Source organism: Bombina bombina, chromosome 7 (genome assembly GCF_027579735.1).
Source record: "Bombina bombina isolate aBomBom1 chromosome 7, aBomBom1.pri, whole genome shotgun sequence".
NCBI classification, from domain to species: Eukaryota; Metazoa; Chordata; class Amphibia; order Anura; family Bombinatoridae; genus Bombina; species Bombina bombina.
In genome coordinates, this window is record NC_069505.1 from 383,175,058 (window position 1) to 383,202,583 (window position 27,526).

A 27,526-nucleotide genomic window follows, 5' to 3' on the forward strand; every position below is an offset into this window, starting at 1 on the left:
ATATTAGAGGGCTCAGCTAGTGCTTCAGAAATAGCAGATCAAGTCTATCCGGCAGGTTCTCAGCACAATCTGCTCTGCAGGGCTCTTCTGCATCCTTTTTATAGAATCACAGCATTCACCAGCACTAAAGAACTGTTAACGAGTGGGCAATTACTTATGCAAATGTGCAGCTGGCTGGAGGCGTGGCCTGGTGACTCATGCAGTTTGCTCAAGAGACAGTAAAGGGCAGGTCCCTGTCACCCTGGGCTGTGAAAAAAACTGTAAGCTCTGATAGTGACAGAGAGGAGTGAGAGTGGTGTCGAGGGGGGATAATTAAGGTCATAAACATTATAGGGCTGAAAAGGGGTGGATGAATAAAAGCAACGGAAGGTCAGAGAGTAGAGAAATACAATGTGAGCATACACAGTATAAAGGAGGCAGTATTTGGGTAAATTGATTGAATGGGGGCACAACATGGTTACATTAGTACAAAGCATGGTGACAAGATGAGACATGAGGAGTACGACATGGGCTCTGGGGGCATGACGGAAGAATTGGAAGTGGTGTATGGGATGGAAATGAGAGCGGATGGGGAGCTGGAGAGTAGTAAATACTGAGTGAAGATATCTTGTAGTCATTATTATTGTTTCTGCCCCTCTAACTATGCAGCACACACATATCCCTTTATCATTGTGCCAGCTAACCCACCTGTAAGATCGGAGAGCAGTAAAGGGTTGTAAGTATGAAGGGCACAGTCAGAGCTGGTATTTTATCTAGTGCCGATAAGCTAAAGCATTTTCTCCCTTTTTGCACAGTGAGACATCAATACTTAAAGGGATAGTCTACTCCAGAATTTTTATTGTTTAAAAAGATAGATAATCCCTTTATTACCCATTCCCCAGTTTTGCATAACCAACACAATTTTATTAATAAGGTGATTACCTTGTATCTGCAGACTGCACCCTCATTCAGTTCTTTTGACAGACTTGCATTTTAGCCAATCAGTGCCAATGCTACTGGAGTGAGCACAATGTTATCCATATGGTACACATGAATTAGCGCTGTCTAGCTGTAAAAAACTGTCTAAATGCTTTGTAATAAAAGGTGGCCTTCAAGGGCTTAGAAATTAAGATATGAGACTACCTAGGTTTAGCTTTCAACAAAGAATACCAAGAGAGCAAAGCAAATTTGATGATAAAAGAAAATTGCATGCCCTGTCTGAATCATGAGTTTAATTTTGACTAGACTGTCCCTTTAAAGAGACACTGTACTTATTCTGTTATCTAAAAGAGCAACATTTAAAGGGACATCCCAAATTAAAATTCACAACAATCCATTTCAGTACTGAATAGAAGCATTTTTTGCATTATACTTGCTTTTAAAAAATTGCTTCTAGGAAAAGGTATCACTGTTTTTTAGTGCAAGCTTTTTCTGTGCATGTGTATGCGAAACATATCTAAATATGCTTCATACACCAGCATTATAAAACAGTTTCGGCTAGATTACGAGTTTTGCGGTATGAGTGAAAAAGCAGTGTTATGGCTCTTTTTCACTACCGCTGGTATTACGAGTCTTGCAGGTATAGCTGCACCGCACACTTTTTTGGCCGTAACGCAACGTAACTACCGCAGATTTACAAAAATCCTCTTTCAATGGGACTTCCTTTGCGCCAGTATTACGAGTTTGCCTGGGAGGCCAAAAAGTGAGCGGTACACCCTATACTGTCAAGATCCATACCGTAAACTGAAAGTCAGTAGTTATGGGTTTTATGTTACAACGCCGTAACATAAAACTCATAACTAAAGTGCTAAAAAGTACACTAACACCCATAAACTACCTATTAACCCCTAAACCGAGGCCCTCCCACATCGCAAACACTAAAATAAAATTATTAACCCCTAATCTGCCGCTCCGGTCATCGCTGCCACTATAATAAACATATTAACCCCTAAACCCTGCATCGCAAACACTAGTTAAATATTATTAACACCTAATCTGCCGCCCCTAAAATCGCAGCCACCTACATTATACTTATTAACCCCTAATCTGCCGCCTCCAACGTCGCCGCCACTATACTAAAGTTATAAACCCCTAAACCTAACCCTAAATCTAACCCTAACACCCACTAACTTTAATATAATTAAAATAAATCTAAATAAAAATTACTATCATTAACTAAATAATTCCTATTTAAAACTAAATACCTATAAAATAAACCCTAAACTAGCTACAATATAACTAATAGTTACATTGTATCTATCTTAGGTTTTATTTTTATTTCACAGGCAAGTTTGTATTTATTTTAACTATGTAGAATATTTACTAAATAGTTATTAACTATTTACTAGCTACCTAGTTAAAATAAATACAAATTTACCTGTAAAATAAAACCTAACCTATCAGCCAATAGGATTGAGCTTGCATTCTATTGGATGATTGGAACAGCCAATAGAATGCGAGCTCAATCGTATTGGCTGATTGCATCAGCTAATAGGATTTTTTACCCTTTAATTCCGATTGGCTGATAGAATTCTATCAGCCAATCGGAATGCAAGGGACGCCATCTTGGGTGACGTCCCTTAAAGGAACCTTCATTCTGGAAGAGCCGTCGATTGAATTGGATGCTCCGCGCCGGATGCCTTAAAGATGGAGCCGCTCCGCGCCAGATGGATGAAGATAGAAGATGCCGTCTGGATGAAGACTTCTGCCGGCTTGGATAAAGACTTCGGCCTGCTTGGATGAAGACTTCTGCCGGCTTCGATAAGGACTTCTGCCGCTTTGTTGAGGATAAATGTTGGGTCTTCAAAAACTGTAAGTGGATCTTCGGGGGTTAGTGTTAGGTTTTTTTAAGGGTTTATTGGGTGGGTTTTATTTTTAGCTTAGGGTTTGGGCGGAAAAAGAGCTAAATGCCCTTTTAAGGGCAATGCCCATACAAATGCCCTTTTCAGGGCAATGGGGAGCTTAGTTTTTTTAAATAGGATTATATTTGGGGGGCTTGGTTGTGTGGGTGGCGGGTTTTACTGTTGGGGGGTTTTTTGTATTTTTTTTTACAGGTAAAAGAGCTGATTTCTTTGGGGCAATGCCCCGCAAAAGTCCCTTTTAAAGGGACAGTCTAGGCCAAAATAAACTTTCATGATTCAGATAGAGCATGTAATTTTAAACAATTTTCCAATTTACTTTTATCACCAATTTTGCTTTGTTCTCTTGGTATTCTTAGTTGAAAGCTTAACCTAGGAGGTTCATATGCTAATTTCTTAGACCTTGAAGGCCACCTCTTTCAGATTGCATTTTAACAGTTTTTCACCACTACAGGGTGTTAGTTCACGTATTTCATATAGATAACACTGTGCTCGTGCACGAGAAGTTATCTGGGAGCAGGCACTGATTGGCTAGACTGCAAGTCTGTCAAAAGAACTGAAAGGGGCAGTTTGCAGAGGCTTAAATACAAGATAATCACAGAGGTTAAAAGTATATTATTATAACTGTGTTAGTTATGCAAAACTGGGAAATGGGTAATAAAGAGATTATCTATCTTTTAAAACAATAAAAATTCTGGTGTAGACTGTCCCTTTAAGGGCTATTGGCAGTTTAATTTAGGCTGAGGGGAGGGTATTTTGGGGGGTATTTTGATTGGGCTATTAGATTAGGTGTAATTAGTTTAAATATTTGATAATTTCTTTTTTATTTTGTGTAATTTAGTGTTTTTTTTTTTTTGTAATTTAGTTAATTGTATTTAATTAATGTAATTTATTTAATTGTAGTGTACGTTTAGGTGTTAGTGTAGCTCAGGTTAGGTTTTATTTTACAGGTAAATTTGTATTTATTTTAACTAGGTAGTTAGTAAATAGTTAATAACTATTTAGTAACTATTCTACCTAGTTAAAATAAATACAAACTTGCCTGTGAAATAAAAATAAAACCTAAAATAGATACAATGTAACTATTTGTTATATTGTAGCTAGCTTAGGGTTTATTTTCAGGTAAGTATTTAGTTTTAAATAGGAATAATTTAGTTAATGATAGTAATTTTTATTTAGATTTATTTTATTTATATTAAAGTTAGTGGGTGTTAGGGTTAGACTTAGGGTTAGGTTTAGGGGTTTATAACTTTAGTATAGAGGCGGCGACGTTGGGGGCGGCAGATTAGGGGTTATTAAATTTATGTAGGTGGCGGCGACATTGGGGGTGGCAGATTAGGGGTTAATAAGTGTAGGTAGGTGGCGGCGGTATCGGGGACAGCAGATTAGGGGTTAATAAGTGTAATGTAGGTGTCGGCGATGTCGGGGGCGGCAGATTAGGGGTGTTTAGACTCGGGGTTTATGTTAGGGTGTTAGGTGTAAACATAACTTTTGTTTCCCCATAGGAATCAATGGGGCTGCGTTACAGAGCTTTACGCTCCTTTATTGCAGGTGTTAGACTTTTTTTAGCTGGCTCTCCCCATTGATGTCTATGGGGAAATCGTGAACGAGCACGTAAAACCAGCTCACAGCAGCGCTGGTATTGGAGTGCTGTATGGAGCTCAATTTTGCTCAACGCTGCCTTATTGCCTGCTAACGCCCGGTTTTTGCAAACCTGTAATAGCAGCGCTAGAGGGAGATGAGCGGTGGCAATAACTTGCAAGTTAGCACCAAGCCGCTAATAATGCAAAACTCGTAATCTAGCCGAGCTGGCAGTGACTTATACCATGTAATTTGACTCTTTGCAAGCACAATACAAGGCACTGACAGCTCTCTGGGCAGAAACAGTGTTCAAAAGTCTGTTGGATGAAGCATATTTAGATATGCTTCACGTGTACAAGCACCATTAGAGTTATCACTTAAAACAGTGATAGCCTTTACCAGAAGCAATTTTCTTATGCAAGTGCTTATATTCAAAAGCGAAATGCATTGATGTATATTACAGTTTGGGATATAACGCCTCTTAAAGCATTTTGATGATGTTTGTCTGCCTGAAAAAATGGTAAGTAAAAGCTTTTTTAATTTAATCCGAAACTAAAATAGCTGAAGCAATTCTTTTTCCTACTAATGCTGATTGGCTTACAGGTTCTTCCTACTAATGTTCATTAGCTAATGGGTACTGTCTGATACTGTTCATTGGCTGATAGGTACTGTCTGATACTGTTCATTGGCTGATAGGCACTGTCTGATACTGTTCATTGGCTAATAGATACTGTCTGATACTGTTCATTGGCTAATAGGTACTGTCTGATACCGTTCATTGGCTAATAGGTACTGTCTGATACTGTTCATTGGCTGATGGATACTGTCTGATACTGTTCATTGGCTGATGGATACTGTCTGATATTGTTCATTGGCTGATAGTTACTGTCTGATACTGTTTATTGGCTGATGGATACTGTCTGCTACTGTTCATTGGCTGATAGATAGTGTCTGATACTGTTCATTGGCTGATAGGTACTGTCTGATACTGTTCATTGGCTGATAGGTACTGTCTGATACTGTTCATTGGCTGATAGGTACTGTCTGATACTGTTCATTGGCTGATAGGTAGTTTCTGATACTGTTCATTGGCTGATAGGTACTGTCTGATACTGTTCAATGGCTAATAGGTACTGTCTGATATTGTTCATTGGCTGATAGGTACTGTCTAATACTGCTCATTGGCTGATAGGTACTGTCTGATACTGCTCATTGGCTGATAGGTACTGTCTGATACTGTTGATTGGTTGATAGGTACTGTCTGATACTGTTCATTGGCTGATAGGTACTGTCTGATACTGTTCATTGGCTAATAGGTACTGTCTGATACTGTTCATTGGCTGATAGGTACTGTCTAATACTGCTCATTGGCTGATAGGTACTGTCTGATACTGTTGATTGGTTGATAGGTACTGTCTGATACTGTTCATTGGCTGATAGGTACTGTCTGATACTGTTCATTGGCTAATAGGTACTGTCTGATACTGTTCATTGGCTGATAGGTATTGTCTGATACTGTTCATTGGCTAATAGGTACTGTCTGATACTGTTCATTGGCTGATAGGTACTGTCTGATACTGTTCAATGGCTGATACTGTCTGATACTGTTCATTGGCTAATAGGTACTGTCTGATACTGTTCATTGGTTGGTAGGTATTTACTGATTATCTTAATTGAATGATAGGTACTTCCTGTCCTGATAATGTTCATTGACTGATAGGTACTTTTTGATGCTGTCCATTGGCTGAAAAGTACTTCCTGATTGTTTTCATTGGCTGATAGGTACATTCTGCTAATGCATATTTTTAAATTCTGCTCTTTCATTTGAAATGCAGATCTACATGACACAAGTGTACACAACAAATTAGCCTTTGAAAGATCATAGTTTGTAATCCCAGGCCACAATGTTGCACCCACTACCTTCAAAACCTTACAGAATAAATTAATAAATATAAAAAATCAAAGCCAACTGTAAAATATACAAAACGAAAAATTAATAACAGTTCAACAACAAAATGCTTTAACTATAAGGCCTAATTTCCATTGCTGTTGTAAACCTTGTAAACAGTTAACATAAAACATCTCTATAGACTTTAAAATACCGTAAAGGGACACTAAATGCAATATGTTTCTTTCATGATTCAGATAGAGCATGCAATTTTAAGCAACTTTCTATTTTACTCCGATTATCATTTTTTCTTCGTTCTCTTGGTATCAGTATTTGAAAAGCATAAATGTAAGCTTAGGAGCCGGCCCATTTTTGGTTTGTGGGTTCCACTTGCCACCAATCAGCAAGCGCTATCCAGGGTGCTGAACAAAAAATGGGCTCAGCTTACATTCCTGCTTTTTCAAATAAAGATACCAAGAGAATGAAGAAAAAGGATAATAGGAGTAAATTAGAAAGTTACTTAAAATTGCTTCTCTATCTGAATCATGAAAGAAAATATTTGGGTTTAGTGTCGCTTTTACATAGATACTTGTTACCAACAGTTTACAACACTCCACTGGGAGCTAGTAGTGCAATGCTAAACCTACCTAGGTATGCTTATTAACAAAGTATACCAAAAGAAACAACTAATTGTGATAATAGAAGTAATTTGAAACATCTCTTAAAATTCCATGGGTTTTTTTTTCATGAAAGTTTAATTTTGTCTTCCACGTTCAATGAATGTCTTGCTATCCCACACATTACCTTGGCACTGGGGTTCCTAATGGAGATTCCTCTGTACCAGCCTAGAAAGAAAAACAGACAATAATCAGTTCAGATTGCATAAAGCAGCAATATATATTTATATACAGCATCCTCCAGTATACAGTTATTATCACTAATGTCATCACTCTCACATGTCCTTTTGCAAAGAGCTTACAATCTATTGGAGTTAGACAATAACCAGAATTTCATGATTTCACAGCTTAAACACAGGTGTATTAATGTATTATAATCACATTAAAGGGACTGGTTATTTTATGTATGCACACCATGGCCTAGATTTAGAGTTTGGCGGTAGCCGTGAAAACCAGCGTTAGAGGCTCCTAACGCTGGTTTTAGGCTAACTCCGGTATTTGGAGTCAGTCAGGAAAGGGTCTAACGCTCACTTTTCAGCCGCGACTTTTCCATACCGCAGATCCCCTTACGTCAATTGTGTATCCTATCTTTTCAATGGGATCTTTCTAACTCCGGTATTTAGAGTCGTGGCTGAAGTGAGCGTTAGAAATCTAACGACAAAACTCCAGCCGCAGAAAAAAGTCAGTAGTTAAGAGCTTTCTGGGCTAACGCCGGTTCATAAAGCTCTTAACTACTGTGTTCTAAAGTACACTAACACCCATAAACTACCTATGTACCCCTAAACCGAGGCCCCCCCACATCGCCGCCACTCTATAAAAAATTTTAACCCCTAATCTTCCGCTCCGTACACTGCCGCCAACTACGTTATCCCTATGTACCCCTAATCTGCTGCCCCTAACACCGCCGACCCCTATATTATATTTATTAACCCCTAATCTGCCACCCCCGCTATCGCTGACCCCTGCATATTATTATTAACCCCTAATCTGCCGTCCGCACGCCGCCGCCAGCTACATTATAGCTATGTACCCCTAGTCTGCTGCCCCTAACACCGCCGACCCCTATATTATATTTATTAACCCCTAATCTGCCCCCCTCAACGTCGCCTCCACCTGCCTACCCTTATTAACCCCTAATCTGCCGACCGGACCGCACCGCTACTATAATAAAGTTATTAACCCCTAATCCGCCTATAGTATTAATACCTAATCTGCCCTCCCTAACATAGCCGACACCTAACTTCAAGTATTATCCCCTAATCTGCCGATCGGAGCTCACCGCTACTCTAATAAATTTTTTAACCCCTAAAGCTAATTTTAACCCTAACACCCCCCTAAGTTAAATATAATTTTATTCTAACAAAATAAATTAACTCTTCTTAAATAAATTATTGCTATTTAAATCTAAATACTTACCTGTAAAATAAACCCTAATATAGCTACAACATAAATTATAATTATATTATAGCTATTTTAGGATTAATATTTATTTTACAGGCAACTTTGTATTTATTTTAACCAGGTACAATAGCTATTAAATAGTTAAGAACTATTTAATAGCTAAAATAGCTGAAATAATTACAAAATTACCTGTAAAATAAATCCTAACCTAAGTTACAATTAAACCTAACACTACACTATCAATAAATTAATTAAATACAATTCCTACAAATAAATACAATTAAATAAACTAACTAAAGTACAAAAAATAAAAAAGAACTAAGTTACAAAAAATAAAAAAATATTTACCAACATTAGAAAAATATTACAACAATTTTAAACTAATTACACCTACTCTAAGCCCCCTAATAAAATAACAAAGACCCCCAAAATAAAAAAATGCCCTACCCTATTCTAAATTACAAAAGTTCAAAGCTCTTTTACCTTACCAGCCCTGAACAGGGCCCTTTGCGGGGCATGCCCCAAGAAATTCAGCGCTTTTGCCTGTAAAAAAACACATACAATACCCCCCCCAACATTACAACCCACCACCCACATACCCCTAATCTAACCCAAACCCCCCTTAAATAAACCTAACACTAAGCCCCTGAAGATCTTCCTACCTTATCTTCACCTCACCGGGTATCACACCGATCGGTCCTGGCTCCAAAATCTTCATCCAACCCAAGCGGGGGCTAGACATCCATCATCCGGCGGCTGAAGAGGTCCAGAAGAGGCTCCAAAATCTTCATCCTATACGGGAAGAAGAGGCGATCCAGACCGGCAACCATCTTGATCCAAGCGGCATCTTCTATCTTCATCCGATGAGGACCGGCTCCATCGTGAAGACCTCCAGCGTGGATCAATCTTCTTCCGACGACGTCCAACTGAAGAATGACGGTTCCTTTAAGGGACGTCATCCAAGATGGCGTCCCTCGAATTCCGATTGGCTGATAGGATTCTATCAGCCAATCGGAATTAAGGTAGGAAAATTCTGATTGGCTGATGGAATCAGCCAATCAGAATCAAGTTCAGTCCGATTGGCTGATCCGATCAGCCAATCAGATTGAGCTTGCATTCTATTGGCTGTTCCGATCAGCCAATAGAATGCGAGCTCAATCTGATTGGCTGAATTGTAATTTAGAATAGGGTAGGGCATTTTTTTATTTTGGGGGTCTTTGTTATTTTATTAGGGGGCTTAGAGTAGGTGTAATTAGTTTAAAATTGTTGTAATATTTTTCTAATGTTTGTAGATATTTTTTTATTTTTTGTAACTTAGTTCTTTTTTATTTGTTGTACTTTAGTTAGTTTATTTAATTGTATTTATTTGTAGGAATTGTATTTAATTAATTTATTGATAGTGTAGTGTTAGGTTTAATTGTAACTTAGGTTAGGATTTATTTTACAGGTAATTTTGTAATTATTTTAACTATTTTAGCTATTAAATAGTTCTTAACTATTTAATAGCTATTGTACCTGGTTAAAATAAATACAAAGTTGCCTGTAAAATAAATATTAATCCTAAAATAGCTATAATATAATTATAATTTATGTTGTAGCTATATTAGGGTTTATTTTACAGGTAAGTATTTAGATTTAAATAGGAATAATTTATTTAAGAAGAGTTAATTTATTTCGTTAGATTTAAATTATATTTAATTTAGGGGGGTGTTAGGGTTAAAGTTAGACTTAGCTTTAGGGGTTAATACATTTATTATAGTAGCGGTGAGCTCCTGTCGGCAGATTAGGGGTTAATACTTGAAGTTAGGTGTCGGCAATGTTAGGGAGGGCAGATTAGGGGTTAATACTATTTATTATAGGGTTATTGAGGCAGGAGTGAGGCGGATTAGGGGTTAATACATTTATTATAGCAGCGCTCAGGTCCGGTCGGTAGATTAGGGGTTAATAAGTGTAGTTAGGTGGAGACGACGTTGGGGGCGGCAGATTAGGGGTTAATAAATATAATATAGGGGTCGGCGATGTTAGGGCAGCAGATTAGGGGTACATAGGGATAATGTAGGTGGCGGGGGTGTACGGAGCGGCAGATTAGGGGTTAAAAATAATATGCAGGTGTCAGCGATAGCGGGGGCGGCAGATTAGGGCTTAATAAGTGTAAGGTTAGGGGTGTTTAGACTCGGGGTACATGTTAGGGTGTTAGGTGCAGACGTAGGAAGTGTTTCCCCATAGGAAACAATGGGGCTGCGTTAGGAGATGAACGCGGCTTTTTTGCAGGTGTTAGGTTTTTTTTCAGCTCAAACAGCCCCATTGTTTTCTATGGGGGAATCGTGCACGAGCATGTTTTTGAAGCTGGCCGCGTCCGTAAGCAACTCTGGTATCGAGAGTTGCAGTGGCGGTAAATATGCCTGTACGCTCCTTTTTTGGAGCCTAACGCAGCCATTCTGTGAACTCTCAATACCAGAGGTATTTAAAAGGTGCGGCCAGAAAAAAGCAAGCGTTAGCTACGCGGGTCGTTACCGACAAAACTCTAAATCTAGGCCCATATGAGCAATTAAAGGGGCATACAAGTAAAAATTAATCTTCAATTATTTAAATGCTGTGTACAATTTAAAAAAAAAAAAAAAAAACTTTCTAGAACTATCCTTTGTTGAAATGTAGTTCCTTTCCATTAGAGCATACTGAGGTAGTCTCAAGATTGTGCTTGATCTTAGATTCCACAGCAGATATCAAGATGAGTAAATTAGATTTTGTTTGAATTTCTACGCTCTTTTATTCATGTCCCTTTAAGCACTACACGGCAAAAGATCTTCAAACAAAATAAACATTTCAAAATCTGTAGCAGTCTAAGCAGAGGTCTGATGTAAATTGTTATATCAATGTGCCTTTAAGGGAGTATGGACACGAAACACAAACATTTTCTTTCGTAATTCAGATAGAGAACACATTTTTTTAATTGTATGATTTACTTTTATCATATTTTTTTATAACTTCTCTTGGTATCTTTTGATGAAGAGCAAACTAATAATATTGCTAAACGTATTCGTGCAAAACGGCTACCATATAGTGCTACAGACGCGTGCAACTTCCAGAACATACCTTGATATGCTCTTCAACAAAGTATACCAAAAGAATAAAGCAAGGGAAAGGCCTAATGATTTTCATACAATTTGAAGAAGTAATTTAAAAACATAAGCAAAAAAAAACAAACATAACTTGCTCTACAGCGTTTACTATACAATATAAAGTACCCTAACTACAGCTGGGTGGCTGGTCCACACCAACTACAAATTAAACTTATGGGCCTAGAGTCTTTAAACAGCAGCTCAGCATCAGCAAGATTTTTCTGTCTCACAGGTTCTACCTAACAGACCCAGCACACGCTATTTAAAACACACATTAGTACAGGGTCGGTAGTCTTAAATTATAGTCTCTAATGAATTAAAGCAAGTCAACTTTTGATTTATATGACCCTTTAACAAATATTAATTGATAATTATCATTTGCACGTGGGGGTTCCTCATCTGTAACTTTTTAACACATCAAAACTGAGTGGATTACTGGCCTACAATACGCAAAATACATTCCTATAGTTTAGGACCTATACAACAACAAATATTCCATATTTGTGGAGAAACATATATTCCATTATATACAATCCATGTATATGTGGCTTTAATATTTTGCCCATCATTCTTTGGAATTTGGCAGGTGCACCATGTAAGTCAAAAGGTAAAAAGAAACAGACCATCAGCTGTGGAAAATGTAGTATTTTCTTTTACTTGCTCTGTGTGCCAATAACCTTTAGATAGGTCTATTGTGGTAAGATACTGGGCTTTCCCAAATTTCTCCCCTATCTGGTCAATTCTTAGCTTAGGATATGCATGAATGTTGATTCTAAATTCAGTTTACAATAATCATTACAAAATCTAATTGTGCCATTGGGTTTCAGTATAAGCACAATAGGATTGCTCCAGTCACTTTGGGACTCTTCATTTATGCCCAAATCTAACATCTCATTGACATCTGATCTAATAGCCTCCCTACAGGCTTCAGATTCCACTCAAGTTAAAATTAAACTTTCATGATTCCGATAGAGAACACAATTTTAAACAAATTTGCAATTCACATCCATTATCTAAATACGCACAATTATTTTATATTTACACTTTCTGAGGCACCAGCTTCTACTGAGCATGTGCAAGATTCAAAGAATATATGTATATGCATTTTGTGATTGGATGATGGCTGTTACAAGGTGCAGTGGGAAGGAAAATAAAACTAACTGAAAATTGTCAGAAAAAAACTCTACTGTTCATGTGAAATTCAACCTTTTACATTGTCTATTTATTTGTTTTATTTCTTTATTATTTAGTGGTCATTTAACCCTTTCCCCTGGTTCTCTTATAATGTTGTGTTTTATAACATGAGTTTTACTTGGCACTGTGGAAAACACTTATTTATTAATTAGGAGAAACTCTTTTACTTCTTATCTCTGATGTAATGACAAGGTAACTGAAATATTAACTTCAGTATCACTGTTATCTTCTGCTTCTGTAGTAACCAATACATCCATTTATTTCCAAGGCTGCAATAAACTAGCATGATATATTTGCTATTTTCTTCTACCTGGTTTCCTTACTTCATAATTTACTTCACTCGTTCTCTCAATTACTTCATAAGGTCCCTGTGGGGTTTCCAAAGATTTGTTTTCAACAGTACGAACCAAAACTAGAACTCTTTCTCCTGGCTGAAACACACAAAGCATGTAGGGGAGGATGACATAGCTACAGCCCAGGAGGTGTGACACTGTAGCCCAATCCAAGGAAGTAGATTCCGGTAACTGAAGGTGCACTAGTGGCGGGGTGCCAGCAGTGTGAGGATAGAGCCAACTCCAGAAAAGCAATGGTGAGAATAAGCAGCAGCACTCCCAAATCATAAATTTTATGATTTATTTTTATTTTTATTTTATTTCCAAAGTTTAAAAATCACATTGAATGAAAGTAATAGGTGGGTGGTGATAGAAGCAGTATCGCTTTACTCATGTATACCTCATGTCTTGGGTCTACAAGCAATAAACTTTTTCCTAGACAATTATACAAACTATTCAGAAGAGTTCAAAGTGTTTTTCTGTGAGACTGCTGAGTTCCTACTATCCCACAACTATTTCACGTTCAATGGTGAATATTTCTTACAAATATGTGGTACAGCGATGGGGGCGAAATTTACGCCCTCATTTGCCAATTTATTTGTGGGATGGTGGGAGCTCAACAGTCTCTACAGCAATGGCAATCCGTTTTTGGATAATATCTGTGTGTATATGAGATACATCGATGATCTAATTTTTGTGGTAAAAGGTGACTTTGTCTTTGAAGATTTCCTTGATTATGTAAATAGTAATGATTTACATTTGAAATTTACAGGGGAAATACAGGACAGAGAAGTCCATTTTTTGGACCTCACCTTGGCTGGTTCAATTGAACACAATGGGGTCATCAAGGATACATACAGAAAACCAACATCGTGTAATACGATTTTACATGCAACATCCTGTCACCCTAAACATTTAGTCAAATCTATTCCCAGGAGCCAGCTTCTTAGGCTTCATAGAAATTCTAACTCTGATGAGTTATTTAATTCCCAGGCACACAAATTGATAGACAGGCTAAGTGCTAGGGGCTATGATCCCGATCTATTGCAGCAGTCACTGAATGATGTTAGAAATAACCCTAGGCCTTCTGATTGTAGTAAGGCCAATTTTTCAAAGAAAATGGGGTATGATAGGGATACAGTAGTTTTTTCTACTGAATTTTCCCTACAATTCGATGACTTATGCAATATTATCAAAAGCAACTTGCCAGTTCTTAAGGGCAATGACGCTCTAGTGGGCATTGTAGACAAAGTCAAATTCGTGTCCAAAAAAGCACCAACTCTTGCTAAAAAACTTTCCCCTAGTATGGTCAATAGTAACCAGAGGGAAATGGGAACACAGTGGCTTAATAAGAAGGGTACTTTTAAATGTCTATCAAGAAATTGTCTTACTTGCCAACAGACTGCAACCGGAGTTGACTTTTCTAGCCATGCAACCAAACAAAATTTTAAAATTAATCACTATGCCAATTGTGGTACGACCTTTGTAGTTTACCTTATAGACTGTACCCTTTGTTCTGAACAGTATGTAGGCCAGACCTCACTTGCCCTTAGGTCCAGGATAGGTGAACATAAACGAGATATCAAAAACTATAATAAAGATTCCAGTGTAGCCAGACATTTCAATTGTTTCCATTTCACAGACCAACCCAAATTTACGGTGAAAGTAATAGATGGGGCTAAAAAACCGATCAGATGTGGGAATATTTATAATATACTATCCAGAAAGGAATTGTTCTGGATTTGGAAACTAAACACCAGAGAACGCAATGGGCTAAACAAAGAATGGGACATTAGTTATTTTGTGGAATAATTATCATATAGTTTGGCTTTGGTTGTATGTTGAGCTACAACATTTCTTGATTATTACACTGACAACAATAATAATAACAGTTGTTTTCCATCTGTTTGACACAAGTATATTCACACATTTACATTTTTATTACTATATATATTTTCACATTAATTCAGTATTTATGTATCTGTTGTGGCATGCTTCATTTCTTATTATTATGGTTATTGCTATCATGTATCCCATCCGCACATTGCATTTATTCCTTCAGAAGTACCTTGGGAATAGGAATCAAATTTCCTATCATTTCTATCTTGGATGTCATTGGGAATATTGTGGGAGTTTGGGTTATCCCGTTATTAGATGAATATTGTCTAAACCAATTTATACAGTATCCCTGATGATATTCAATTATGGAATGATTCTATTACATCATATAACTGTTTGTATACTTTATATATACATGAATATGTCCATGCAATTAGGATTTTGTCGAATTTTGGTAACATCATGTTTTTTGTAAATCTTTGAAAATTTGAAAATTTAAAATTTATAGTTTTGAAAATTTAAGGATATGAAAACTAAAGGATTTGGAAATTTTAAGATTTACATATGATGATTCATTGAGGCTATATGCAAAAATTTGTGCAAGCTTTATGCTGAAATTCACCTCTATGGGAGTGTCAGATCTTTCAGTACTTTGATTGGTCATTACTTTCTTTAATGGTGCACTACACAGGTGGGGAGCTATCCTATGATTAAGTGCTACACAGCACGAAACAGGTCAGGACTCCACTCTCCCATCCATTGATGTATTTGGCGTTGTGCTGTGCTGTTTGCATTCATTATTTTTAAACTTTGGAAATAAATTTTGTTTTTATACTCTATGATTTGGGAGTGCTGCTGCTTCTTCTCACCACTGAAACACACAAACCCTAGCATTCTTAATGTAGCTTTTCTTTTGATCTTGTTGGGCCTTTCTGATATGTTCGTTAAATATAGGCACAATGGCTGCCATTTGTTTTGACCATAGCTTACAGCTTTTATCCCTGGGAGACACCTGAAACGCGCCAGTGACGTCATTCGGGCCAAGGTCGTAGCTTCACTTTTTTACTTGGCAGAATCTTCTTACTTGTTAATGGTCTTTTGGTGTGTTTGAAACTTTTAAAGTTTATAATAAAGAACTTTCTTTTATTAGTACTAGCATGAGCCGGTCTGAGTATTTTGTATTATATTTTTGTCGATCATTAAGGACACCCATAGGGCTCCTGGTACCTGTGTGAAAGGAACGTGAGTCACGTAAGGAGGCGTACAGGCTGTAATGGACACTTGGCCTGCATTGTTCACCTGGTGAAACGCCGGATGTTTTACGCCAAAATCAGCTTGGAGGAAAACAAAGACATCTGAACTTCAGGAGCGATACTCGCAGCTACAGAACTGTAAGTGCTATTATCTCTACTCCATGGGAATGATTTGTGTATAAAAGATAAAAATAAAAGTCAAAAGGATTTATTACCACATCATACCTTTATACATGGGATATAGCTACAGCTTCATTTTTACTGCAGTCATCCGTTTTTCCCTGCATTCTTGTATTTATACTTATTTATGGGCGAGCTACTCCTCTGTTTGTATTTTTGTATAATCAGAGACATGCCATGTCAGGGAGCTGCCAGTATACCTAAAATGTCGGAGGGAGGAGAAGCTGCCATTTAGCACGTAACACCACAAACCGAAGCAAGTATCCCTCATTACATGGCAGATATTAAGCAGAGCTATCTACTCCAGCCTGAAAAGATCGCAAATAAACGGAACCTCATTACATCTACATGGGACTCAAGGGCTCATCATAACAAAGTAGGAGTAGGTGTCGCTATGCAGCAGAAAAATCTTTACACAGAATCCTTCCTTGCAGACCTGCAGGATGGTGCGGCCGGCCTATTGATCTACGGTAATGCTATTTTAACAGCAAGTTGCGTTGATAGCCAGTTTCTAGCTGCACGGGAAGAATGTGGAAACCGCTGATATCTTGAAGTAAACTTTGGGGCTCTAAGAGCACATGTTCACTGGGGATCATTTATTTGTTAGGACATCAGCTGTCTGAACCCACTCATTCAAAGGGGGCCCCTACTGCAATGGATTCAGACTTTCTCCTAGTGCTATGAGGCACAAGCAATGACCCAATTCTCCACTATGGAAGTGGGCTAATGGAACTAACTATTGGACTCGCCTCAGATATATTGTTAACCTAGCACACTTTATATTTGCAACAATGAGTTTCTTGGTTCCAGCCCTTATTTCTATTTAAATTTCCACAACTTCATCTATGTATAGATAAGTATATAATACATTGTTAGATGAATGTCTTCTGCGTTGTGTATCTTGTGGCATATTATTTTCTTTCTCTACCTTAAAACACATAAGCAGTGCTATTTTACAGCTCCTCATAATGCTGCCCTGACCTAATTTTAGATATTCTCCTTTTATAACTGATAGTACCTGAAGCTTCTTCTTAGCAGCATGATCTATAAACGTATACAGGTTGCTCATAACACAGCGTGTAAAAGTAGATATCAATATAAAGGCATTGATACACTTTTACTACATTCAATATCATTTTTATCTTGACTAGCTTAGGTCATCTATTGCTCATTTAAAAATATTTCATCCTATATGTACCCAAAGCCCCATTGATCTCCATTGGTTGTGCTTTATTATTTTCCTTTATATGCTATGTTAAACCACTATGAGGCACAAGTAATGAACCAATTCTTCATAACGGAAGTGGGCTAACAGAATTTCCTACCGGACTCATCTCTGATATATAGTTAAGCTAGCGTATTTTATGTTAGTAACGTTGAGTATCTTAGCTCCAGCCCTTATTTCTATTTATACTTGCATGACTCCATCTATGTAAAGACCAGTGTATAATGACTTGTATTGCTAATTGTGTGACTTTTATGGTGTGTATTTGGTGGATCCCTATCTTCTCCTGCAGTGGCTCTTCCCTCCAGCTCTCCCTGTTACTGCTCAGGCTTCTTAACTACAGTTTCCGGCAAGCAGTACACTACGCGGGGAGATTGCAGTATCCACTACTTGGTAAATCTAAACCTAAATATGAATCAGATGTGCTTTGGTTAAACATTTTAACTAACAACTTGTTATAGCTGATCATGTGTTATTGACTGCACTACTCCAATTGCAAAATAACACACCTCAAGCTATCAGTTGCACTCCACTTGTATTCTAGGCCACAGTAAGCTAGGGTCACTAATGGAAAAGGTGGAACGGAAGGTTAAAAAGAAATTATCACCCAGTAAAGCTCAAATATAAATAAAAGGAGGCTCAACAGAATTTGCATATTATAATAGACTTATTTGTGGCTCTATCTTCTGTGACATCACCTGATATGCAAATTAAAGCGCACTATAAAATATTTAAGCAGATCTGACATCTTTATTTCATAAAACGGAGCACCCCTTGTTCAATACAGTATGCCTTACAATGTTGTATATAGAGAGGCCCCAGTAACATCCAAGAACAAGATCACAGGATCATGGGGTAGTGTTAACATTCTGACACCATAGCACATAATTATACTAACAATAATAATGCATCATTACCATCAATTATTAGTTATAATAGTCTACAATAAAACTGATTTTTTTTAAATAAAACACATTACAAGCTCTAAAACATGTGGGCAGATTCTGTATAATTTGAAAAGCTTTTAACAGCTTAATGAGATTGTGATATAAAAATAACTCACTCTGATTTGATACACTATGTAATATTTGCATTACACACCCTAGCTAAAGTGTTATACAAAATTAGTTCTGCTGAGAAGCCATGTCGCTACAAATTGAGTGTTACATGCCTAATTTACACAAAGTCAACGTGTAATGTCGCTTGGTTAAAGGAACGTTAAACACTAAGGGCTAGATTACAAGTGGCGCACTAATGATAGTGCTGTCTCGATAAGCAGTATCAAATGACACGCTATTATTAGCGTGCAACTTGATATTACAAGTCTATGGTAAAATGCCATTTACATGTGATGGTTAGCGTGCCTGACTTTGATCAAGCACAACCTGTACTTTCAATGGATACCGCAATCATATTACAAGTTGAAAATTATAGATTGGCGCAGCCTAAGACCTGAAGTAAAGTGTAAGGCTAAAATAAAAGTTGCACAAAACACATTAAATACATATTCAAAAAAAGTATTACACTCACATGTATGCATATTAAAAATAATATACAAATATATATATATATATATATATTTATAATTACACATTTATTAACAGTGATTGAAAGGAATTTGGTATTAGACAAGTGCTGAACTGGGAAGGGTTTAAAAGTGTCATATACAGTATATGCATGTGTATTTCTATGTGCACATATATATGTGTAAGCATATTTACATATATATATATATATATTGTATGTATATGCATACATACATATACACACATTATATATACACATAGATTTTATGACCCTTTATGTTAATAAATATTTTATTTTTTATATTAAAATCTTACAAATAAATAATGTGCATGTGCGCTAAGCCTGACAGGAGTTATATTAAGGTGCATAATATATTTATTTCATATAAAACATTGAAAAAATGAATAATTATTAATAATAATTATTATGATTATAAAATATAATTAAATATTAATATGATTTTCTTTAGAATTTTTAAGAACTTCTATAATATTTTTTTACTATTATTATTAATATTTTTCAATATTTTTTATAAAATAAATACATAATGCATCCTAATAGAACTCATGTCGGGTTTAGTGCACATGAATAATTAGTTTACTCCTGTTGGATTTAACGGACCTAAGTTATATCTATTGAGGCACGTAAGTTCTTCATGTGCACACAAAAAATAACTTATGTTAGAGTGCCTTAAAGATTTATTTTTCTAAAAATTGTAAAAAGTATTATTAATAGAAATTAAAAAATAATTTAGAGGTTCTTATAAATTGTAATAAATCATTATAATAATTACATATTTTTGTATGTTTACTATTTGTTATTAATTAGTAACAATATTTTTAATAATATAAATACTTAATGCACCCTAATATAACTCCTGTCGGGTTTTAGCACACATGAAGAACCTACACGCCTCAATAGACATAACTAAGTTCTTCATGTGTCCTAAACCTGACAGGAATTATATTGGGATGCAATAAGTATTTATTTTATTAAAAATATTATTAATAATTAACAATAAATAGTAAACATATTTAAAAAATTAAATTTATTATTATAATTATAATGTAATAATTATTTTTACAATTATAATAATAAATAAATCTTTAACGCACCCTAATATAACTTTGTTGTGTTTTTTCATGCATGAAGTAAAAATAACTTAATTGCGTTAAACTTTTTTTAACCTGATGATTACCATATATGGTTTTCAGCAATGGTTAAAACAATGGGGCCTTGAGGGCCCGTAATTCTGGCGAGTCTTCAGACTCTCCAGAAAGAGCAGTTATAAAGCAGCGGTCACAAAGACCGCTGCTCAATAACCCTGTCCGCCTGCTCTGAGCAGGTGGACAGGAATCGCCATAATTCAACCCGATAGAGTATAATCGGGTTGATTGACACCTCCCTGCTGGCGGCCCATTGGCCACGAGTCTGCAGGGGGCGGTGTTGCACCAGCAGCTCTTGTGAGCTGCTGGTGCAATGCTGAATACGGAGAGCGTATTGCTCTCCGCATTCAGCGATGTCTGTTGGACCTGATCTGCACTGTCGGATCAGGTCCGACAGACATTTGATAATTCGGCCTCAATAAATGAATCATTAACTCTTAACAATTGTTTAATACTATATATGGTTAGAAACCTAATATTCAGTATATATAGCAGTGAGCAATTGTTGAGATGTAATGATTGAATTATTGAATTCCTCATTGTATATCATCATATATGGTTTTAAAACTATTGATTGCAAATAATGTGTAATTGAACACTTATTAAGAGTACAAAAGGCTCAAAGGCTCCTTACTTGTATGCTAGCCTTATTTTTTAAGTAAAATATTACTAGACAATCACAAGAAGAACATGTGTTAAACATGTGTTAATGAAAGAAAACCATTTTTCACACTCATGAGTGTTGAACTTATTTAATGTTTAATTTTTATTACTTTTACTGTTTAGTTTAAAATATACATTTAGAAGAAAGTATATTTTATAGCATAAATTAAAAATAGATGATGTAGTAAATAATTAATTAGAACATTATTTTTGGACATTTTTAAGGAGCATAAAAGTTAAAATTAATGTACACAAGGTAGAAGAGTTTTTAGTAAAATTATTTGCTATATACCTTACATGTGCACAATAGCAAGTGATGACAGTTAATACCTGGTTTTCAAAAGCCCTAAAAGAGAAAACAACACTTAACTTATAACTTGTAAAGCAAGAACAATGGGCACACTAATACCGCTGCCCAGTGAAAGTAAAGGCGACACTATGGGGGTCTATTTATCAAACCCCTGGCAGACATGATTCGCTATAGTGAATCATGTCCACCCTGCATTGCGGCTAGCAAGGGGTGTCAATCATCCAGATCGTATCTGATCAAGATGATTGCAGTCTGCCACCATGAGTTAAGGAGCAGCGGTCTTACGACCGCTGCTTCTTAACTACAGTTTCCGGCGAGCAATACACTACGCGGGGAGATTGCAGCATCCGCTACTTGGTAAATCTAAACCTAAATATGAATCAGGTGTGCTTTGGTTAAACATTTTAACTAACAACTTGTTATAGCTGATCATGTGTTATTGACTGCACTACTCCAATTGCAAAATAACACACCTCAAGCTATCAGTTGCGCTCCACTTGTATTCTAGGCCACAGTAAGCTAGGGTCACTAATGGAAAAGGTGGAACGGAGGGTTAAAAAAAATAATCACCCAGTAAAGCTCAAATATAAATAAAAGGAGGCTCAACAGAATTTGCATATTATAATAGATTTATTTGCGGCTCTATCTTCTGTGACATCACCTGATATGCAAATTAAAGCGCACTATAAAATATTTTAGCAGATCTGACATCTTTATTTCATAAAACGGAGCACCCCTTGTTCAATACAGTATGCCTTACAATGTTGTATATATAGAAATGGCCCCAGTAACATCCAAGAACCAGATCACAGGGTCATGGGGTAGTGTTAACATTCTGACACCATAGCACATAATTATACTAACAATAATAATGCATCATTACCATCAATTATTAGTTATAATAGTCTACAATAAAAGTGATTTTTTTTTTAATAAAACACATTACAAGCTCTAAAACACGTGGGCAGATTCTGTATAATTTGAAAAGCTTTTAACAGCTTAATGAGATTGTGATATAAAAATAACTCACTCTGATTTGATACACTATGTAATATTTGCATTACACACCCTAGCTAAAGTGTTATACAAAATTGAGTGTTACATGCCTAATTTACACAAAGTCAACGTGTAATGTCGCTTGGTTAAAGGAACGTTAAACACTAAGGGCTAGATTACAAGTGGCGCACTAATGATAGTGCTGTCTCGATAAGCAGTATCAAATAACACGCTATTATTAGCATGGAACTTGATATTACAAGTCTATGGTAAAATGCCATTTACATGTGATGGTTAGCGTGCCTGACTTTGATCAAGCACAACCTGTACTTTCAATGGATACCGCAATCATATTACAAATTGAAAATTATAGATTGGCGCAGCCTAAGACCTGAAGTAAAGTGTAAGGCTAAAATAAAAGTTGCACAAAACACATCAAATGCATATTCAAATAAAGTATTACACTCACATGTATGCATATTAAAAATAATATACAAATATATATATATATATATATATATATTTATAATTACACATTTATTAACAGTGATTGAAAGGAATTTGGTATTAGACAAGTGCTGAACTGGGAAGGGTTTAAAAGTGTCATATACAGTATATGCATGTGTATTTCTACGTGCACATATATATGTGTAAGCATATTTACACACATTATATATACACATAGATTTTATGACCCTTTATGTTAATAAATATTTTATTTTTTATATTAAAATCTTACAAATAAATAATGTGCATGTGCGCTAAGCCTGACAGGAGTTATATTAAGGTGCATAATCTATTTATTTCATATAAAATATTGAAAAAATAATTATTATTATTAATAATAAATATTATGATTATAAAATATAATTAAACATTAATATTATTTTTTTTAGAATTTTTAAGAACTTCTATAATATTGTTTTTTCTATTATTATTAATATTTTTCAATATTTTTTATAAAATAAATACATAATGCATCCTAATAGAACTCATGTCGGGTTTAGCGCACATGAAGAATTATTTTACTCCTATTGGATTTAACGGACCTAAGTTATATCTATTGAGGCGCATAAGTTCTTCATGTGCACACCAAAAAAATAACTTATTTTAGAGTGCATTAAAGATTTATTTTTCTAAAAATTGTAAAAAGTATTAATAGAAATTAAAAAATAATTTAGAGGTTCTTATAAACTGTAATAAATCATTATAATAATTGCATATTTTTGTATGTTTACTATTTGTTATTAATTAGTAACATTATTTTTCAATATTTTTAATAATATAAATACTTAATGCACCCTAATATAACTCCTGTGGGGTTTTAGCACACATGAAGAAATTACACGCCTCAATAGACATAACTAAGTTCTTCATGTGTCCTAAAACTGACAGGAATTATATTAGGATGCAATTAGAATTTATTTTATTAAAAATATTATTAATAATTAACAATAAATAGTAAACATATTTAAAAATGTAATTTATTATTATAATTATAATTATTTTTACAATTATAATAATAAATAAATCTTTAACGCACCCTAATATAACTTTGTTGTGTTTTTTCGTGCATGAAGTAGCAATAACTTAGCTGTGTTAAACTTTTTTTAACCTGATGATTACCATATATGGTTTTAAGCAATGGTTAATACAATAAATGAATCATTAACTCTTAACAATTGTTTAATACTATATATGGTTAGAAACCTAGTATTAAGTATATATAGCAGTGAGCAATTGTTGAGATGCAATGATTGAATTATTGAATTCCTCATTGTTTATCATTATATATGGTTTTAAAACTATTGATTGCAAACTATCGGCTAGATTTAGAGTTTTGTCGGTAAAGACCTGCGTAGCTAACGCCGCTTTTTTTCCCAACGCACCCTTAAGACAACGCTGGTATTTAGAGTTGTCTGAAGGGCTGCGTTAGGCTCCAAAAAGGGTGCGTTGAGCCTAATGTACCGCCACTTCAACCCTCAATACCAGAGTTGCTTACAGTGCGGTAAGCAGCTAAAACGAGCTCATGCACGATTCCCCCATAGGAAACAATGGGGCAGTTTGGGATGAAAAAAAACCTAACACCTGCAAAAAAGCAGCGTTCAGCTCCCAACGCAGCCCCATTGTCTCCTATGGGGAAACACTTTCTAAGTCTACACCTAACAACCTAACATGAACCCCGAGTCTAAACACCCCTAACCTTACACTTATTAACCTCTAATCTGCCGCCCCGCTATCGCTGACACCTGCATTATATTATTAACCCCTAATCTGCCGCTCCGTACACCGCCGCAACGTACATTATACCTATGTACCCCTAATCTGCTGCCCCTAACATCGCCGACCCCTATATTATATTTATTAACCCCTAATCTGCCCCCCCCCCCAACGTCGCCGCTACCTTACCTACACTTATTAACCCCAAATCTGCCGACTGGACCTCGCCGCTACTCTAATAAAGTTATTAACCCCTAAACCGCTGCACTCCCGCCTCGCAAACCCTATAATAAATAGTATTATCCCCTAATCTGCCCACCCTAATATCGCCGCCACCTAACTTCAAGTATTAACCCCTAATCTGCTGACAGGACCTTGCCGCAACTCTAATAAATGTATTAACCCCTAAAGCTAAGTCTAACCCTAACCCTAACACCCCCGTAAATTAAATATAATTTTAATCTAACAAAATAAATTATATCTTATTAACTAAAGTATTCCTATTTAAAACTAAATACTTACCTGTAAAATAAACCCTAATATAGCTACAATATAACGAATAATTATATTGTAGCTATTTTAGGATTTATATTTATTTTACAGGCAACTTTGTATTTATTTTAACTAGATACAATAGCTATTAAATAGTTATTAACTATTTAATAGCTACCTAGATAAAATAATTACAAAATTACCTATAAAATAAATCCTAACCTAAGATACAATTAAACCTAACACTACACTATCAATAAATAAATTAAATAAATTAACTACAAGTACCTACAATTAAATAAACTAAACTAAATTACAAAAAAAACAAATACTAAATTACAAAAAATAAAAAAAGATTACAAGAATATTAGGCTAATTACACCTACTCTAAGCCCCCTAATAAAATAAAAAAGCCCCCCAAAATAATAAAGGTCCCTACCCTATTCTAAATTAAAAAGTAACCAGCTCTTTTACCAGCCCTTAAAAGGGCTTTTTGCGGGGCATGCCCCAAAGTAATCAGCTCTTTTGCCTGTAAAAAAAAACACAATACCACCCCCCAACATTACAACCCACCACCCACATACCCCTACTAACTAATTACTAACCCAACCCCCCCCTTAAATAAACCTAACACTACCCCCCTGAAGATCTCCCTACCTTGAGTCGTGTTCACCCAGCCGGGCACCGATGGACCAAAAGAGGACATCCGGAGCGGCAGAAGTCTTCATCTTATCCGGGCAGAAGAGGACATCTGGAACGGCAGACATCTTCATCCAAGCGGCATCTTCTATCTTCATCCATCCAGAGCAGAGCGGAGCCATCTTCTTCCAGCCGACGCGGATCCATCCTTCTTTCCCGACGCCTACTCGTCGAATGAAGGTTCCTTTAAATGACGTCATCCAAGATGGCGTCCCTCGAATTCCGATTGGCTGATAGGATTCTATCAGCCAATCGGAATTAAAGTAGGAAAAGTCTGATTGGCTGATTGAATCAGCCAATCAGATTCAAGTTCAATCGGATTGGCTGATCCAATCAGCCAATCAGATTGAGCTTGCATTCTATTGGCTGATCGGAACAGCCAATAGAATGCGAGCTCAATCTGATTGGTTGATTAGATCAGCCAATCAGATTTTTCCTACCTTAATTCCGATTGGCTGATAGAATCCTATCAGCCAATCGGAATTCGAGGGACGCCATCTTGGATGACGTCATTTAAAGGAACCTTCATTCGGCGAGTAGGCGTCGGGGAAGAAGGATGGATCCGCGTCGGCTGGAAGAACACGACTCAAGGTAGGGAGATCTTCTGGGTGGTAGGGTTAGGTTTATTTAAGGGGGGTTTGGGTTAGAGTAGGGGTATGTGGGTGGTGGGTTGTAATGTTGGGGGTGGTATTGTGTTTTTTTTTACAGGCAAAAGAGCGGATTACTTTGGGGCATGCCCCGCAAAAAGCCCTTTTAAGGGTTGGTAAAAGAGCTGGTTACTTTTTAATTTAGAATAGGGTAGGGACCTTTATTATTTTGGGGGGCTTTTTTATTTTATTAGGGGGCTTAGAGTAGGTGTAATTAGCCTAATATTCTTGTAATCTTTTTTTATTTTATGTAATTTAGTGTTTTTTTTTTTTTGTAATTTTGTTTAGTTTATTTAATTGTATTTAATTGTAGGTACTTGTAGTTAATTTATTTAATGTATTTATTGATAGTGTAGTGTTAGGTTTAATTGTAACTTAGGTTAGGATTTATTTTACAGGTAATTTTGTAATTATTTTAACTAGGTAGCTATTAAATAGTTAATAACTATTTAATAGCTATTGTACCTAGTTAAAATAAATACAAAGTTGCCTGTAAAATAAATATAAATCATAAAATAGCTACAATATAATTATTCGTTATATTGTAGCTATATTAGGGTTTATTTTACAGGTAAGTATTTAGTTTTAAATAGGAATACTTTAGTTAATAAGATTTAATTTATTTTGTTAGATTAAAATTATATTTAATTTAGGGGGTGTTAGGGTTAGACTTAGCTTTAGGGGCTAATACATTTATTAGAGTTGCGGCGAGGTCCGGTCAGCAGATTAGGGGTTAATACTTGAAGTTAGGTGGTGGCGATGTTTGGGAGGGCAGATTAGGGGTTAATACTATTTATTATAGGGTTTGCGGGGCGGGAGTGCGGAGGTTTAGGGGTTAATAACTTTATTAGAGTAGCGACGAGGTCCGGTCGGCAGATTAGGGGTTAATAAGTGTAGGTAGGTAGCTGCGACATTGGGGGGGGGGCAGATTAAGGGTTAATAAATATTATGTAGGGGTCGGCGATGTTAGGGGCAGCAGATTAGGGGTTCATAGGGATAATGTAGGTGGTGGCGGTGTGCGGTCTGCAGATTAGGGGTTAAAAATATTTATTATAGTGGCGGCGATGTGGGGGGCCCCGGTTTAGGGGTACATAGGTAGTTTATGGGTGTTAGTGTACTTTAGAGCACAGTAGTTAAGAGCTTTATAAACCGGCGTTAGCCCAGAAAGCTCTTAACTACTGACTTTTCTGCGGCTGGAGTCTTGTCCGTAGAGGGTCTACCGCTCACTTCAGCCAAGACTAAATACCAGCATTAGGCAGATCCCATTGAAAAGATAGGCT

At 36.2% G+C, this 27,526-nt stretch overlaps 1 protein-coding gene across 1 annotated transcript in view; it reads right to left on the reverse strand.

Annotated features, from left to right (window-relative positions):
* The window catches only part of DOCK3 (dedicator of cytokinesis 3), a 924,676-nt gene that overhangs the window by 682,919 nt on the left and 214,231 nt on the right, over positions 1 to 27,526 (reverse strand). Inside the window, exon 3 of the mRNA XM_053721106.1 lies at positions 7,111 to 7,151. Coding sequence (XP_053577081.1) covers positions 7,111 to 7,151 — 41 coding nt within the window. The remainder of the gene's footprint in view (positions 1 to 7,110; positions 7,152 to 27,526) is intronic.